Genomic DNA, 14,275 nt, shown 5'->3' with positions numbered 1-14,275 from the left:
GTTAGCAGTTGACAGCAGTTTCATTTTTCTAGTTTTATTGAACAAAAAACCATTTTTATTACTTTTGATTTGGCATAAAAAAATATTTTGCAGGGTGTTCAAAAATTTCCCTTCAACGTTGGGGGTTGCTGAAATACAGCCACGAAAAACAAGAAACAAAAAAAAATATTTGGTAATCACCCAAATAGCACTTTTCCTTCGGATGTCTGAAATCGGTCAAAAGCTTGAAGCAGGGTGCTCAGAAATCGTGAGGTTCAAATGTTTACATCAGTTTGAGTATTTTTTTAATACTATCGAACTAGCGAGCATTCTAGTCAGCGGAAATTGAAAAAGCGACATTCGAGTTTGCGAATGTGCTCTGTATTGATTCGATTTTCAATGTCACACAATTAAATTTTCTAATCGATCAGCTTAAATTTCTACCAAATTTTTGATTGTAAAATTAATCTTGACAAGGGCATAATTTTGCTAATGCACAATGTTGAATCTTGATATTATTTTTAATATCCTTATCACAAAGTATTATCTAACTTTTACTTGCAGAAAATGGAGTTGATCAATTTTGTTCAATAATTTTTTGTTTCTATTAGGTTACCAATAATCATTTGACCTATTTTTATCACCAAAAAAACTACGAAATGATGAGCGATTGTCCACGCTCTATACAAAAAAAGATTTGTTTAGTATGGAAATTGTCCAGGGGGGGGGGGGGGTGGGGGTCTGACAGTTCAAAAAAGTGTCCACGTGGCTTATGGATGGTCCCTTCGTCACAAAATGTGCATAGTGCCCAAAGGGCGAATGTACTTTTAATTTACATACTGTAAATGTATAACACAATCCCTTAAAAAAATACAACATTACATAAACATTAAATAAAGAACTAGGCATTTTACAGATATGTAAATTAAAATTAACTTAATTTTCTTCAATAAGACAAATGTTTGCTGATAATTGCCCAACAATTAAATTAAAATCAATAATTTAAAATAACATGGATCCACTTTTTTTGCAACACAAAAAAGTAAAGTCATTTCTAGGCGTCCGAAGGTTATGTGTGGAGCAGTTCTCTCAGATTTCGCTCATTCGATTTTTTTTTTTGTATTTTTTAATCCGACTGAAACTTTTTTGGTGCCTTCGGTATGCCCAAAGAAGCCATTTTCCATCATTAGTTTGTCCATATAATTTACCATACAATTTGGCAGCTCTCCATACAAAAATGATGTATGAAAATTCAAAAATCTGTATCTTTTGAAAGAATTTTTCGATCGATTTGGTGTCTTCGGCAAAGTTGTAGGTATGGACATGGCCTACACTGAGGAAAAAATGATACACGGTAAAAATATTTTTGGTGATTTTTTATTTATCTTTTTGTCACTAAAACTTGATTTGCAAAAAAAACGGTAATTCAAAGTTGTCGGTTCCGTTTCGTGGTCCCTCGCGTACAGTTAATTCTCCCAGGAAGAGGAGGAGTGCCCCCGCAAATGAATTAGTGTTTGAAACAGAAATGAATTTTTGCGAAGAAAAATTCTACTGTTTTTTAAGAGTGTAGAAGAAAAAAAATCCGGGTGTTTATGGAGCGCCAGTTAAAACAAAGAACCTTGTAAGTTTTTGAAGAGAGCCTTTCATGGGATCGTAACCTTTGGAAGTTTGAAAGAAGATGGATATCGGTACTGTTTAGAGTCCGATGGCGCTGTTGTGGAAAACCCTGGCGCAGTCGAAGCTGTTGGACGGACCGACTGGAACGGGATAAGGTTGCGGATGTACAGCAGAATCCCGGTGAGGAAGTTCCATTTTTCTTATTTAATAACTTTTGTCATATATGCCAAGCCAAGGCAATGACTTTTTATATTTTTTTTGTGTCAAAGTTCTGATTTCCATGGCCTTCTTATTTTTTTTATTATTATTTTTTCGAATCCACACTGGTTTTGATTGGTTTCGCTCAATTAAAATTTTCAATGTTTTACAAAAATTTTCACATGATAAATTTTTAAATATAAAATTATTAATTTGTTAAAGGTACTCTGTTTATGTTTTGGTGGATATTGGAAAATAATTCTGTTTTTTTCTGATTTTCTGATTTGAATGTAATAAAGTTAAACAGATTACAAATTTTGGTTCAAAAATGTTTCTGCTATAAAACAGATACAACTTTGATTCAGAGTAAAATTATTCATAATTTTAATGAAAAAAAAAAAAATCTGATTGAAATTTTTGCGACATTCATTAACACTGGAACGCCCAACGCATGTCCAACTTACACGGACGCCCAAGCCTCCCAAAAAAGGTGGAACGGCAACTTCAACTCGCTGGTTCTCGGGCATAACTCAACCAATCGGGACGATTCTTGTTTCCAGTGATTTGTAAGAATGTCTAGATGATCCTAAAATTTTGCAGAACTTGTTTTGAAGAAATCTGTAATTTCTGCGACCGAAAAAATCGTTCCACCTTTTTTAAAAACGACTGCCTCTGCGGAATTTTTGGCGAATTTTGTTTTACAGGCGAAAAAAAAAAGTTGGAAAGATAGTTTGAGCGCAAAAATTACAGATTTGATCAAATTAAGTTCTGCAAAGTTCTAGGATCATCTAGACATCTTAACTAATCACTGGAAAGTAGAATCATCTTGATTAGTTGAGTTATACCCGAGAACCATTGAGTTGAAGTTACCGTTCCAACTTTTTTGGAGCCTTTCGCGTTGGAATGTTAATTTATTAACGTCCGTTTTTATCAATTTTGAATTTCCAATTTGTTTACATATTTAAAAATAGAAGTGTGGGTGATAAGGTGGTAGTTACAATCATTTCAAATTAATGAAGTAGTGTGCTGAATATTTTTCTATATTGGTGTTTTTTAAGAGGTCACTGAGCTCTATTTGCTCTCCATCGGCTCCACAATTTCTCATCTCATTTGAAATTTTGAAAGTATTTTAAGTATTGAAAAAATAAATGTTTGAAGTATTTAAGTATTGAAAGTTTTAAAAGTATTTTAAGTTCCTAAAATATTTAAAGTATTGAATTTAAATATTTAAAGTATTAAAGTATTAAAAGCATTCAAAGTATTAAAAGTATTCAATGTATTCACAGTATTCAAAGAATACAAAGTATTTTGAGTATTTGATGTTTTGAAAGGTCTTTAAGGATTTAAAATATTTGAAGTATTTACAGAGTTGAAAGTATTTGAAGTATTAAAAATGTTTAAAGTATTTTAGGTATTAAAAGTATTTAATATTTATAGTATTTAAAGTTTTTAAAATATTTAATGATTTAAAAGTATTTAATGTACTTAAAGCATTTATTTAAAGTATTTAAAGTATTTAAGGTATTTAAAGTATTTAAAGTATTTAAAGTATTTAAAGTATTAAAAGTATTTAAAGTATTTTATGCATTTAATGTATTTAAAGTATTAAAAGTACTTAAGGTATTTATAGTATTAAAATTATTTAAATTATTTAAAGCATTTAAGGCATTTAAAGTATTTAAAGTATTAAAAGTATTTAAAGTATTTGAAGGATTTAAAAAATGTTAAAATATTTAAAGCATTTAAAGTATTCAAAGTAGGGGAAATATACCCATTTTAATCACACTAAGCCGTTCGACCAATTCTCATCACTTTTGCCGTTTCTGCTATTAAATCAACATTTTCAGATGTTTCAACAATGGAGAGTTGCTTGCTCACTTTTATTTGAGCTATTTATTACTTTGGAACAGTCAAAAACACTTTATATAAGCTGTAATTCATGATCAAAGTGCTGATAGGCCGATAATAGAAATAGGCTGAGAAAGGGTATAGTTCCCCTATTCAAAGTATTTAACTTGTGAGGAATATTGAGCATAATTTGTCATTCATCTGCATTGACTATTTCTTATTCCTGATTTTCTGTTCTTCTTTTACTCTCCCTATCATCTGTCTCTTTTTTGTCATTGTGAGGGGATCATCGATCCATCCGCATTGACATTCTATCTTTTTATTTTTCTGCCTTTCTTTATATTTTCCACTGTCTTTTTCACACTTACTACCAGTCTTTGTGAGGGGATACTGAGCTCAATTTGCTCTCCATCCGCATTGACCTTTTCTCATCTATGATTTTCCTTTTCATCAGTAGTTAGAATCAAAGCCAGGGATCGGGGAGGGAGCATCAGGGCAGTGGACGGTATGCTGTAATGGCGGAGATTGGATGTAGAAAGTGGAAGACCAGAACTACGTCACAAGGGGGAAATAGTTTATTAATTATACAATTCTAAAGGATTGCCTAATTACTACATCTATTGACCCCTGTCAGTCTCCAGCTGTCTGCCGCGCCCTTTTAGGCCCCCAACAGGGTGCGAGCCCTGTTTTTCAGCTTTGTCAGACTTTTTTCGGAGTTATTGGAGGTTACTGTCGGAAGGAGATTCTCTTCCCCTGAGGACACCGTGAGTGATTTTGCTCTTACGCGTCCAACCACCCCTTTTGGCCCTTCATACGGCAGTAATTTGAAGATGCTCCCTTTGAGTCTGAGCCACTGTAATTCTAGGCAACCGCTACATAGGTCATCCTTGTGGCCCTGTTGGTTATCACATCAAATCAAAATCAAATCAAAAAACTTGATTTGCAAAAAACACTATTTTTATTTTTTGATATGTTTTAGGGGACATCAAATGCCAACTTTTCAGAAATTTCTAGGTTGTACAAAAAATCTTTGACTGAGTTATACATTTTTGAATCAATACTGATTTTTTTCAAAAAATCGAAATTTTGGTCGCAAAAAATTTTCAACTTTATTTTTCGATGTAAAATCAAATTTGCAAGCTAAGATTTCGCTAAATAAATAGCGACTTCTCCAACATTATTAGATTACATTTTTACACGATTATTCCCATCAAGTTGTCCAAATATGGATCATTTGTAAAATTTTCAGACCCCTCTGATAACAATATTTAAAAAAATTAAATTAGGTCTGATTTTTCCAAACGATCTTAAATAATTTAATATAAACCTTTTGAAACATGGACTTGATTCTTCCCCAACTCTTCTTTATTCAGACAATTTTTTTTTGGATTCTCTGTTTTCCAACTTAGAGTTCTGTTGAATTACCGTAGATTTACTTTTTCGTAAGCAATTAAGACATTTTTTGTTTTTTTTTTATGATTTATTCATATAATCATATCATTACATTATTTATTTCATCAATAATTTAAGACCTTTGTTTTGCTACATGCAAAATGGCACTAATTCATAAAAAAAATAAAAATAAATAGCACTACGTGATTTATGATTCTGAAATTCAAGAAATCATTAATTCTGTCACCGTCAGTTGATTTTTTAAATTGCATCTCTCCATCAAACTCCTAAACTGATCTATTTTTAAAGCGTTACATAGTAATAATGTCTTCAGCTACAGAAATATCTGTCCCTGGAGCAAGATGACTCTGTTCGATCGAGACAAGCGCCATATCTGACATCCACTTTTGATGCGCCGAAATGAGTTCTGTTTACAACCATGCTCGATCGCTATCGGAACACGCTGGAACTTTGTTTTGCGCTGCATCCACCGGACAAGACTCGTGAAACTTACGCTAAAACTGCAACTAATGTAGATGGACGTTATCGCTCTGAGTCTTCCGAACTCATGTCGGGACAACATTTTGGGACATCATCTCGTTGGGCATCGCGTCACTTGGGTGATTTTGATGATATAAATAGTGAATCTTAGGTATCTGGAGGTATCACTTTCCCTGAAGTCGTTGCCTGTTACAGAATTCCAACCTTTTCAACTGAATATGAAGTGTTAGTATTTTTTTAACAAATTCCTATCAATATCAAACCGACTCCTTCTTTCCAGTCCTGATTGCCCTTGCCGCCCTGCTGGCCCTGGCCGCCGGATGCATCCGCGATGACTCCGACGGACGTCCGGACTGCAACGCCGCCGAGATGACCGCCCGGCTCTGGCGCAACAACTGGGACCCCACCGCGTACTGGGAGTGCACCACCGCAAACAGCCCGGCCGAGCCACGGCGCTGCCCGACGGAGGGCATGTTCAGCGAAGCCACGCGCACCTGCATCAACTGGGCCGACTGGTCCTGGACGCCAACGTGCCGGCCACCGAGCAAGGAGTAGTGGTTTGGGGTTTGGGGGTTTCTTTTTTGACGAACGAACAAACGTAGGTACAATAAAAGTTTTGCCAGCATATCGGTTTGATGCCAACAAAGAATATAGTTTGAAATGTGGTTTTAATTTTGAAGAAAAACCGTTTGGTATCTCCTAAGCTCCTAAGTTTGACTCCTAAGTTGAATTAGTCTAATGGTTTGTGTCTCCGCTAAAAGCAACTCTTCTTAACTTGACACTGGACGACGAAACTAAACGAAAGAGATGAATCTAAAAATTGGAGCCGGAGAATCGGACACCCGACTCAACAACTTTGAAATTATTTCACGGAAAAAATCAATTCCCAAAATCGTGAATATTGTTCATGACTTTGGGAACCACAAAAGAACTTATTCATCGAGTATGGTGTGGTATAAGGCTTTCTAGTAGGAAATTTACTAACACATTCAAAGGATGTTTACATGACAGCTGCGCGTTTGTTTGCATCAGATTTCCTATCTCTTTCTAGCAAAAGTTTTTTGTCAGGCGACTTCTAGCTATTTTTTAACCAACCGCCCGATATGTCAGCCAACATAATCTGCAGGGCTGTGACAGCTCGAGCTCGATCATTGTTTGCATCAGGACACTGTGAAGAGAAGTTCGTAATTTTTGGGTTAAATCATATCTTTTTCTCACTGGGCCAAGAAAGCCTTACCGCTATAAACGTGAATATATTCCTTCGTGGTTCTCAAATCCATGAACAATATTCACGATTGCGGGAATAAATTTAAGTCTGTGTAAGTGTTTTTGAAAGAAAAGGAAACTCTCTGATGGCTGTAAATTTTGTTAACCTCTCGATTGTTTACTTGTCGATTTAGCCTCCTAAAGCATACATCTCCTACTTCCTGAACAACTCGCGTTGTAAAGGTAATCAAATTGATAGTCATTTCTCGACACGCGGCTATCACAGGTTCCGTTCAGATTAGATTAAAACCTATATTTACGCCGAAAACAACAATCCCCTTCAGTATCCGTTCAAATCTTCACCCGTCACAATGGCGGCACTTCAACTAGCGATCCTGCTCTTCTCCGGATTAACCTTCATCCACTCCCAAGTCCAACACCCATGGTGCGTCAATCCGGACTGTTCCACGGCGGCCGACCGGAACACCCTGTGGCCTCTGGAAGACGCCAACTTCTTCCTACGCTGCGACGGCAACTGGGACCTGCTGAAGACACCCTGCTTCGACAAGCAGCTGTTCCACTTCCGGCTGCAACGATGCGTTCTCCCCGCCGACTGGGAACCAGCCTGTCCGGAGGAACTTCCCGAGTGTCCCGAGGTGGTCTGCCAGAGTCCCGCCGACCAGCGGGTTCTGTGGCCGGTTGCGATGCTGACCCGCTACTTTGTGCGATGCATGCCGGGACCAACTGGGGGAATGGTCCCGACGATGGTGCCCTGTGAAGGGGACACCCTGTTCAGCTGGACCCGTCAGGGGTGCGTCAGTGCCGATAACTGGGTGAAGAGTTGCGAGTTTCCGGGGGACACTACCGACGACGGGTCGACGACTACGGAGGTTGTGACTACAACTACGGAAGAGGTGACCACGACAACTGAGGAGCAAACCACAACAACGGAAGCGACGACGACTACGGATGCTGGAACGACTCCCACGCCGGAACGTGGCATATGTCCGGTTCCGGTTTGTGCGGTCATGGATCCGACCCATTATCCGCACAGCGATTGGACCATGTACTACCAGTGTATTCCGCACGCGACCGGTTACTGGTTTCCGCTAGAGAGAGATTGTGCAGCGGGAACGGTCTTCCACTTTGGAATGCAACAGTGCGTCTTTCCAGTGGAGTGGCAAGACTTTTGTCTTTAATAAAGATAAGTGATGTGACAGTTTGTTGTTGTTGTCATTAATCCTTTGTTTTGTTTATTTTGGAATTTGACAGTTATCACCATTACAAATTTCTAACCTCAAAGATTGTTTACATCGCCTCAAATTGACAACAAATACTACCAACTGTCAGTTTACCAAAGTTTATTTGCTCACAAAAACATAAATCACTCATCAATCAGGAGGGTTCAAGCGTCCACGACGTCCGGTCGGGTCAGCGGAGCGCAGGTCGGCTGCCACTCCCAGTCATCCCAGCTGACGCACTCCAGCAGGGTCGGGTGGAAGGCGGAATCACTCGTGCAACGGTTCAGCGTGGCCGGCTGGTTCAGCTTGGAGCACTCCCAGTATGCGGTCGGGTCGTGGTTGTGGCGCCAAACGCCCTGCGTCACCTCCTCCAGGTTCTTACAGCCAGGCTGACCGCTTCCGTTGTCTCGGACGCAGCGAGCCGCCGCCGAAGCACCGGCCACGACGGCCGCCAGCAGAATCAAGGTGATCGCTGAAAGATCCAAAACGCAACGTAAACTTCCGTCGTTCCCGAAGCTTCCAAACCAAAACCAAACATACCCTTCATAATGTAATTGTCTCGAAGATGTGGCCAAGAGTGTGTCCTGAAATCAAGTGTCAACTGGTCCTCCGAACGGCACCGGCCAGTTGTTTTATACGGCCCCCCTTGAAAGCATTATCGTGTCCATCTTAATTGAGTCACGGCCGCCGGTACCGATTCGTTGCCGAATTCAAGCAATTAGAGTTAAAAGCTTTTGGAGGAATTTTCCTCTGCGGTCAGAGAAACGTCCCGAAGAATATGGAGACGCCGCGAGCAATTTCTATGTGGTCATGTCGCGCGCAAAAAGGTGCAAGTTGGTGATAAGAAGGGCAGTCCAAGTGCGTAGAGTGATAAGGAGATTCTTGTTATCGAAAATTTAGTGTGATTGCAGGCGAATTGCGAGATTATTGTGCTTTCGGATCGCCTACCTTTAGGCGTCTTGAACCAAAGACAAATGGACAGCACACTTACACTTAATTATTCTATACTCTGCTGTCATACGCACCTCGTTCATGGAAATAACCACCACACCCGTCGGAGATTCGAAGCTTCGGGAAGCAGCTAGAAAACCTTCTTGTTCTTCGTCTCGACCTGTCCCAGATACCATCACCGAAGGTGATGACAGCGACCCGGACTCCTGACCAACCGATCTCGACACCTCACCAAAACCAACGGAAGCAGCCTTCTTGGCCTGGACAGCTTTCAGCTCGTCAATCCAGCGAACCTTCGGCTTTTCCCACGTACGAGGCTTGAGCTCCACGACGGACTCATCCTCACTGCTGTTATTGCCAATCCCTAGCTCTGGATTCAGCTGAGCGGAAGATGGATCGGAAGTCAATCTTGCAGCGGATGTTGGAGGTCGCCTCCTGGGCGCCTGGGGTCGAACAGTTCGGACATCTGTCAGCAATGCTTCGCTTCGTTCAACACTTTCGAGAGCAAACTCGGACTCATCTGGGTGTCCGATAGAAGATCCTTCTCCGCTACTGTTTTGATCATTGCCTTCATTGGACATTTTATGTCCAACTTTCCTGAACTACTTTGACATTTTAAATCATAACAATCAAAGTAGACATGATTTTTTGACTTGATCAGTATGAAAACAAAAATATTGTCCGTTTCTATCAAAGGTACACGCCACGCGGCATTTCAGAATGTGCCGTAGACATTGTTGCCAGCGATTTTCTGCACTTTTGATGCAATAAAAACATACCTGTCAACAATGTCAAGCGATTCAAAAAAGAAGATCAACAAAAACAAAATGCGCAGTATGGGACTTTACAGCGCGCAGTTGGCGAAAGTGCGACGCATCGTTCCGAGTCAGGTTTGCCAATTATTTGGACATTTTGCAGCAATGACATTTTTGGGGTTCATAACATTTATTCCACTCAAAATATTTAAAAATTATATTACAACAAACAAAAAAGCTGTCCCTCAGCTCACTTGCGCAGCAAATTCGGCGGTGTCAAGTTCGGCGATGGCTGCGTACTGGCATCCGTCACATCTTCCGTCGTCGAAGTCGCCGGCTCCTCCTCACCGCAGGTCTCCTGCCACAGCCACGGCTCACCGCAAAGCTGCCGGTCCGCCAGGAACAGCGTGCCGGACGAGCAGCTGTACTGGTACGGACGCCACGTTCCGTCCCAGTCGGTTCCGCAGGTGTAGTAAAGGGTCGGGTCTCGCGACGGCCACATCTGGGCGCGCTCTTCCGGGGTTTCACAGCGTGGGCGGTCGCAGATTAGGAGGGGCATGGGGGCCGGTTCCGGGATAATGGACGGGACTGCTGGTGGTTCGTTGAAGAGGGTGCAAACTTCGGCGGCCGTGAGGGCCGGTTCGATCGTGCAGCACTGCTGGAAGAAATCGAAGGAGGTTCCGGTGGGGCAGTCTTGCATAAGCGGGAAAAGGTTCCCGAAGGTGTTTTCGCTGCACTCGTAGTACTTGTTGGGTAGCTGGGAAGGCCAGAAGGTAACGATTTCTGAGGGACCGTTGCAACGAGGAACGTCGCAAGCTGCCGGGAGGATGCTGGACACGTTGAACTCGCTGGAGCACGTTAGGACGGGATTAGCGATAGGGAAAACGGGACAAACTTCTACGGTAGCAATCTCGACGGTACAGCACTGACGGAAGAAGTCAAAACGAGTTCCTGCGGCGCAACGCATCCGGCTTGGGAACTGAATGCTACCGACTCCAAGGGCTTGACAAACAAAGTAGGTCTCGCTGTCGGTTGCTGGCCAGCGGATGTTCTGATCACCCTGGGTGACACAGCGCGGTACATCGCAAGTGATCGGATAGAGGCTAGTTGGATCGAAGTCATCAACACAAGTTAGTTCCGGTTCGATTTCCGGCTCTTCCGGAGTAGTGACTGGTGCTTCCGTCGGTGTTCCGGCGGTACCCGCCGTAATGGGCTCCGAATAGATGGGACAGATGATATCTTCGTACTCTTCCTCGGGTACGCACCGCTGTTCCAGAGTTTGGAACATCTCCCCAACTTCGCACCACGAGATAACCGCCTGATGCCACTCGTTTGTGGTGGGCATGCACCGGTGATACGCCCGCGGGTCTAGATCGGGCCAAAGAAACGCGATTTCGTCCTCGTCGCGACAGCGTGGCACCCCACACACAATCGGAAGCTGTACGTTTATGGGATCGCTAGGAGCGACCGTGGTGGTGGTCTCTCCTGGTGGACAAGTCGGGCAGCAGTCCGGACAGCTGGGTGGTAGCGTAGGGTAGATCGGACAAATGTCGGTCCACTCAAGTGGATGAACACAGTCCTGCTTCATGAAGTCGAACAGATAAAAGTTTGGACAACGCTTCGGGAATGGAATGAACTGGAAGAAGCGCTCGACCCAGACACATTCGTAGAACTGGTTAGCAACTGTGCTTGGCCAGAGAAGTTCCCGCTCGCGAACCGTATCGCAGCGTGGTGATCCACAGATGACCGGCAACGGATCAATTCCTTCGTCGACGGCTTCAGTCGTTGTCATCTGAGTTGTGGTGATATCCTCCGGAACGGCTGCGCAAACGTCGTTCCAGTCCAGCGGATCCACGCAGCTCTGGTACTCGAAGCTGAAGTACTTCCCAAATGGACAAGTGTCCAGGAATGGGAACCAGAACGTGTCCAGCAGGAAGATACAGCGATAGAAGTCTTGCGGAGTCCTGGTTGGCCAGAGAATGTCCGTGTTCTGCAGGAAAACGCAGTTCGGTCGAAGACAGTCCACTCCGGGAGGCGGAGGTACCGCTGTTGGTGTGGTAGTTTCTGGCGTGGTTGTTGGGATCGGGCTCGGATAGGGAGTTCCAGTTGGTGTAGGTTTCCCAGTTGTCACAGTAGTAGGCGCGTCAGTTACATCGTCATCGGTGGTTGGATCAGCAGGCCCGCAAGGATCCACCCACTGGATGGGCCACACGCACACCTGGTGCCGGAAGCTGAACACCGTGCCGGGGGCGCACGGCATTTGCTGGGGAATCCAGCCGCCACCGAACGCCGGGCGGCACTGGTAGAAGAAGTTCGGATCCCGCAGTGGCCACAGCGTGTTGATGTTCTGCCAGGTGTCGCACAGAGGTTCGATACAGAAGTCTCCCACGTCCTGGTCGGGGTCTGCGGTGGTGACCGGGGGTGGAGCTGTGGTAACTGGAGGCAGCGTTGGCGTAACGGTGGTAACTGGAGGTAAGGTTGGCGTAACGGTGGTAACTGGAGGTAGCGTTGGTGTAACGGTGGTAACTGGAGGTAAGGTTGGCGTAACGGTGGTAACTGGAGGTAACGTTGGCGTAACGGTGGTAACTGGAGGTAGCGTTGGTGTTACGGTAGTTACAGGAGGTGGTGTAGGAGCAACTGTGGTCACTGGAGTCGGAGCCGGAGAAGGTACTGGTGGAACATCCGTTGGTTCGTTCGGAACCTGGCCGTCACAAGCGAGCCATTCGTCTGGAGTTACACAGGTTTGCAATCCAAAGTGGAACAACGTTCCGGGAGCACATGGCATCTGCTTGAGCACCCAAGTTGCGTCCGGTTCGGGGCGGCACTGCAGGAAGAACTCCGGATCTGGAATCGCCCACAGCGTGTTGATCTGCTCGAACGTTACGCATCCAGGTTCGGGACAAACTCCAAGAGATCCCTCCATCGGAGGCACTTCAGGAGTCTTCACACCACACTGAACTGATACTGTTCCCTGAACATAATTGCGGTCAACGCAGAGCTGCCACCCGTAATCAAATACCGACCCTTCGGGGCACGTGATTCGCTGAAGTGTCCACCACTCATCGCTCTCCATCGCCACACACTGCCAGTACTCCTGTTCGTTGGCCGTCGGCCAAAGGGTGTAGATCTCCTGCCACGTTACACATCGTGGCAAACACGGGTTGCGCGGTAGCTGTCCAAAGACTGGCTCCGCAGCCAAGATCCCAAGTATGACACAACTAATCCAGATCCCTCCCGGGAACGGCGATATCCGCATCCTTTCAAGTCTTAAGTGTTGATAGTTTCTGCGATCACTGAACACTACGCGGGAGGACTATTCTTCTATTGTTCCACAAGCAAACTAGCTGACCCAAGGACGCTACCGAATCTTTTATACCGAGGTACAAACGAAAACCATGACACGACGTATGTCCATCAAGTGTCAACGGGTTATCAGTGCGAAAACCAGTGGACATCGAGAGGAGTCAATAAATCATCCCCGGTGGCAGTTATGGAGCTGTCAGATATCCCAGAACTACAATGCGTTCTGAGCTGTTGATGTCGCAGGATTCGCGAGCCCGATAACCGTTCGTGAACTCTGGAATGTGCATTCTTGGTGACGTCGGAACACTCCAGCGTCTGGTGAGGGTGTTGTAAACAATATGGTAGTTACACATAATCAAAGGTCGGACTACTGGTCGGTATCAACGGAAGTCGTCGAACATCAACAGCATATCGCGATGTTGTGCTTATCGGCGATAGGTGTTCACACGCCAATTTGTTCAATTTGTACGAAGATAACGATTCTGGTATCGGTAGTGATTACCACTCTGACAATTATTGGAATGATTCGTCATTCGTCGTTGAGAACCTGACTAATATCGACAGATTCATACTTAAACCCTCTTCTACCATCTTCATTCGGTTTCAATTGTCGGTACTTCGTCGAACGCCTATAAATACCTCCTCAAACCCATTACGGAAGCGGAACGAAGCGTTCCAGCAGGTGCATCGATAATAACTTAAATCACATCGTTTCTCAAAGCATTAGCCCAAGAAAGGTCAACGACTCATTTCCCGGAAAATGAATATCCCAAAGGCCCCTCAAGTCAATCCTACTCAATGCTGCTGGAGGAAAAGTGGGAAAATTAACAGGCCCGGGGATTTGTGTTTATGGCGCACGCACTTAGCGTTTGACCTGCGCCTGCCAGAGCGAAGACAAAGAGTACCTACACGAAATTTGACACTCTCGATTCCATAAACGTTAGCCCCCGGCTGGAACTAAGGGACGACTTTGTCACAGCTTTTTATGCCTTGGCGCACGTCTAGTCGTGCGTGGAGAAGGGAGTTTTGGAGAGTTATTTTTAGTGTGTTTTTGTGACAGCTGCAGCATCTGGAGGGCCCTCACGCTCGATCTCTAAAGAGCCATTTAATAGCTAATTATCTGGAATTTAACGTCTCATTTGAGAGGGTGATTGTTTTTGCTTTGTTCTGAAATTAGAAACTGATCGATGTTGTACAATGTTGTAAAGATAATTCTCAAAAATCTTTTGGAATAATTTTGTCATTCCTGACTATTCTGAAGCATTGTTCGTGCATAGTGTACAC

At 43.6% G+C, this 14,275-nt stretch overlaps 4 protein-coding genes across 6 annotated transcripts in view; 1 reads left to right on the top strand and 3 right to left on the bottom strand.

The window, feature by feature from the left end:
• LOC6040797 (cation-independent mannose-6-phosphate receptor) overlaps positions 1 to 14,275 on the bottom strand; it is a 209,579-nt gene that overhangs the window by 11,164 nt on the left and 184,140 nt on the right. The window lies entirely within an intron of this gene.
• Positions 5,677 to 6,184, top strand: LOC6040806. The gene is made up of 2 exons (XM_001850095.2): positions 5,677 to 5,760; positions 5,816 to 6,184. The coding sequence occupies exons 1-2, from the start codon at positions 5,754 to 5,756 to the stop codon at positions 6,088 to 6,090; spliced, it is 282 nt and encodes a 93-aa protein (XP_001850147.1). The 5' UTR covers positions 5,677 to 5,753; the 3' UTR covers positions 6,091 to 6,184.
• On the bottom strand, positions 8,086 to 8,612 carry LOC6040804. The gene is made up of 2 exons (XM_001850093.2): positions 8,523 to 8,612; positions 8,086 to 8,454 (listed from the first exon to the last, which is right to left on the bottom strand). Exons 1-2 carry the CDS (start codon positions 8,527 to 8,529, stop codon positions 8,147 to 8,149), a joined length of 315 nt encoding a protein of 104 aa, XP_001850145.1. The 5' UTR covers positions 8,530 to 8,612; the 3' UTR covers positions 8,086 to 8,146.
• On the bottom strand, positions 9,860 to 13,036 carry LOC6040803. The gene has a single exon (XM_038266673.1). The coding sequence runs from the start codon at positions 12,942 to 12,944 to the stop codon at positions 9,939 to 9,941; it is 3,006 nt and encodes a 1,001-aa protein (XP_038122601.1). The 5' UTR covers positions 12,945 to 13,036; the 3' UTR covers positions 9,860 to 9,938.

The sequence above is a fragment of the Culex quinquefasciatus genome, chromosome 1 (assembly GCF_015732765.1).
Source record: "Culex quinquefasciatus strain JHB chromosome 1, VPISU_Cqui_1.0_pri_paternal, whole genome shotgun sequence".
Classification (NCBI taxonomy): domain Eukaryota; kingdom Metazoa; phylum Arthropoda; class Insecta; order Diptera; family Culicidae; genus Culex; species Culex quinquefasciatus.
The sequence above is the reverse complement of the archived record's forward strand: the minus strand, read 5'-3'. Positions and strand labels throughout refer to the sequence as shown.

Excerpts from the sequence above, each read along its gene's own strand:
- LOC6040803 (XM_038266673.1), bottom strand. The coding sequence starts at position 12,944 with ATGCGGATATCGCCGTTCCCGGGAGGGATCTGGATTAGTTGTGTCATA.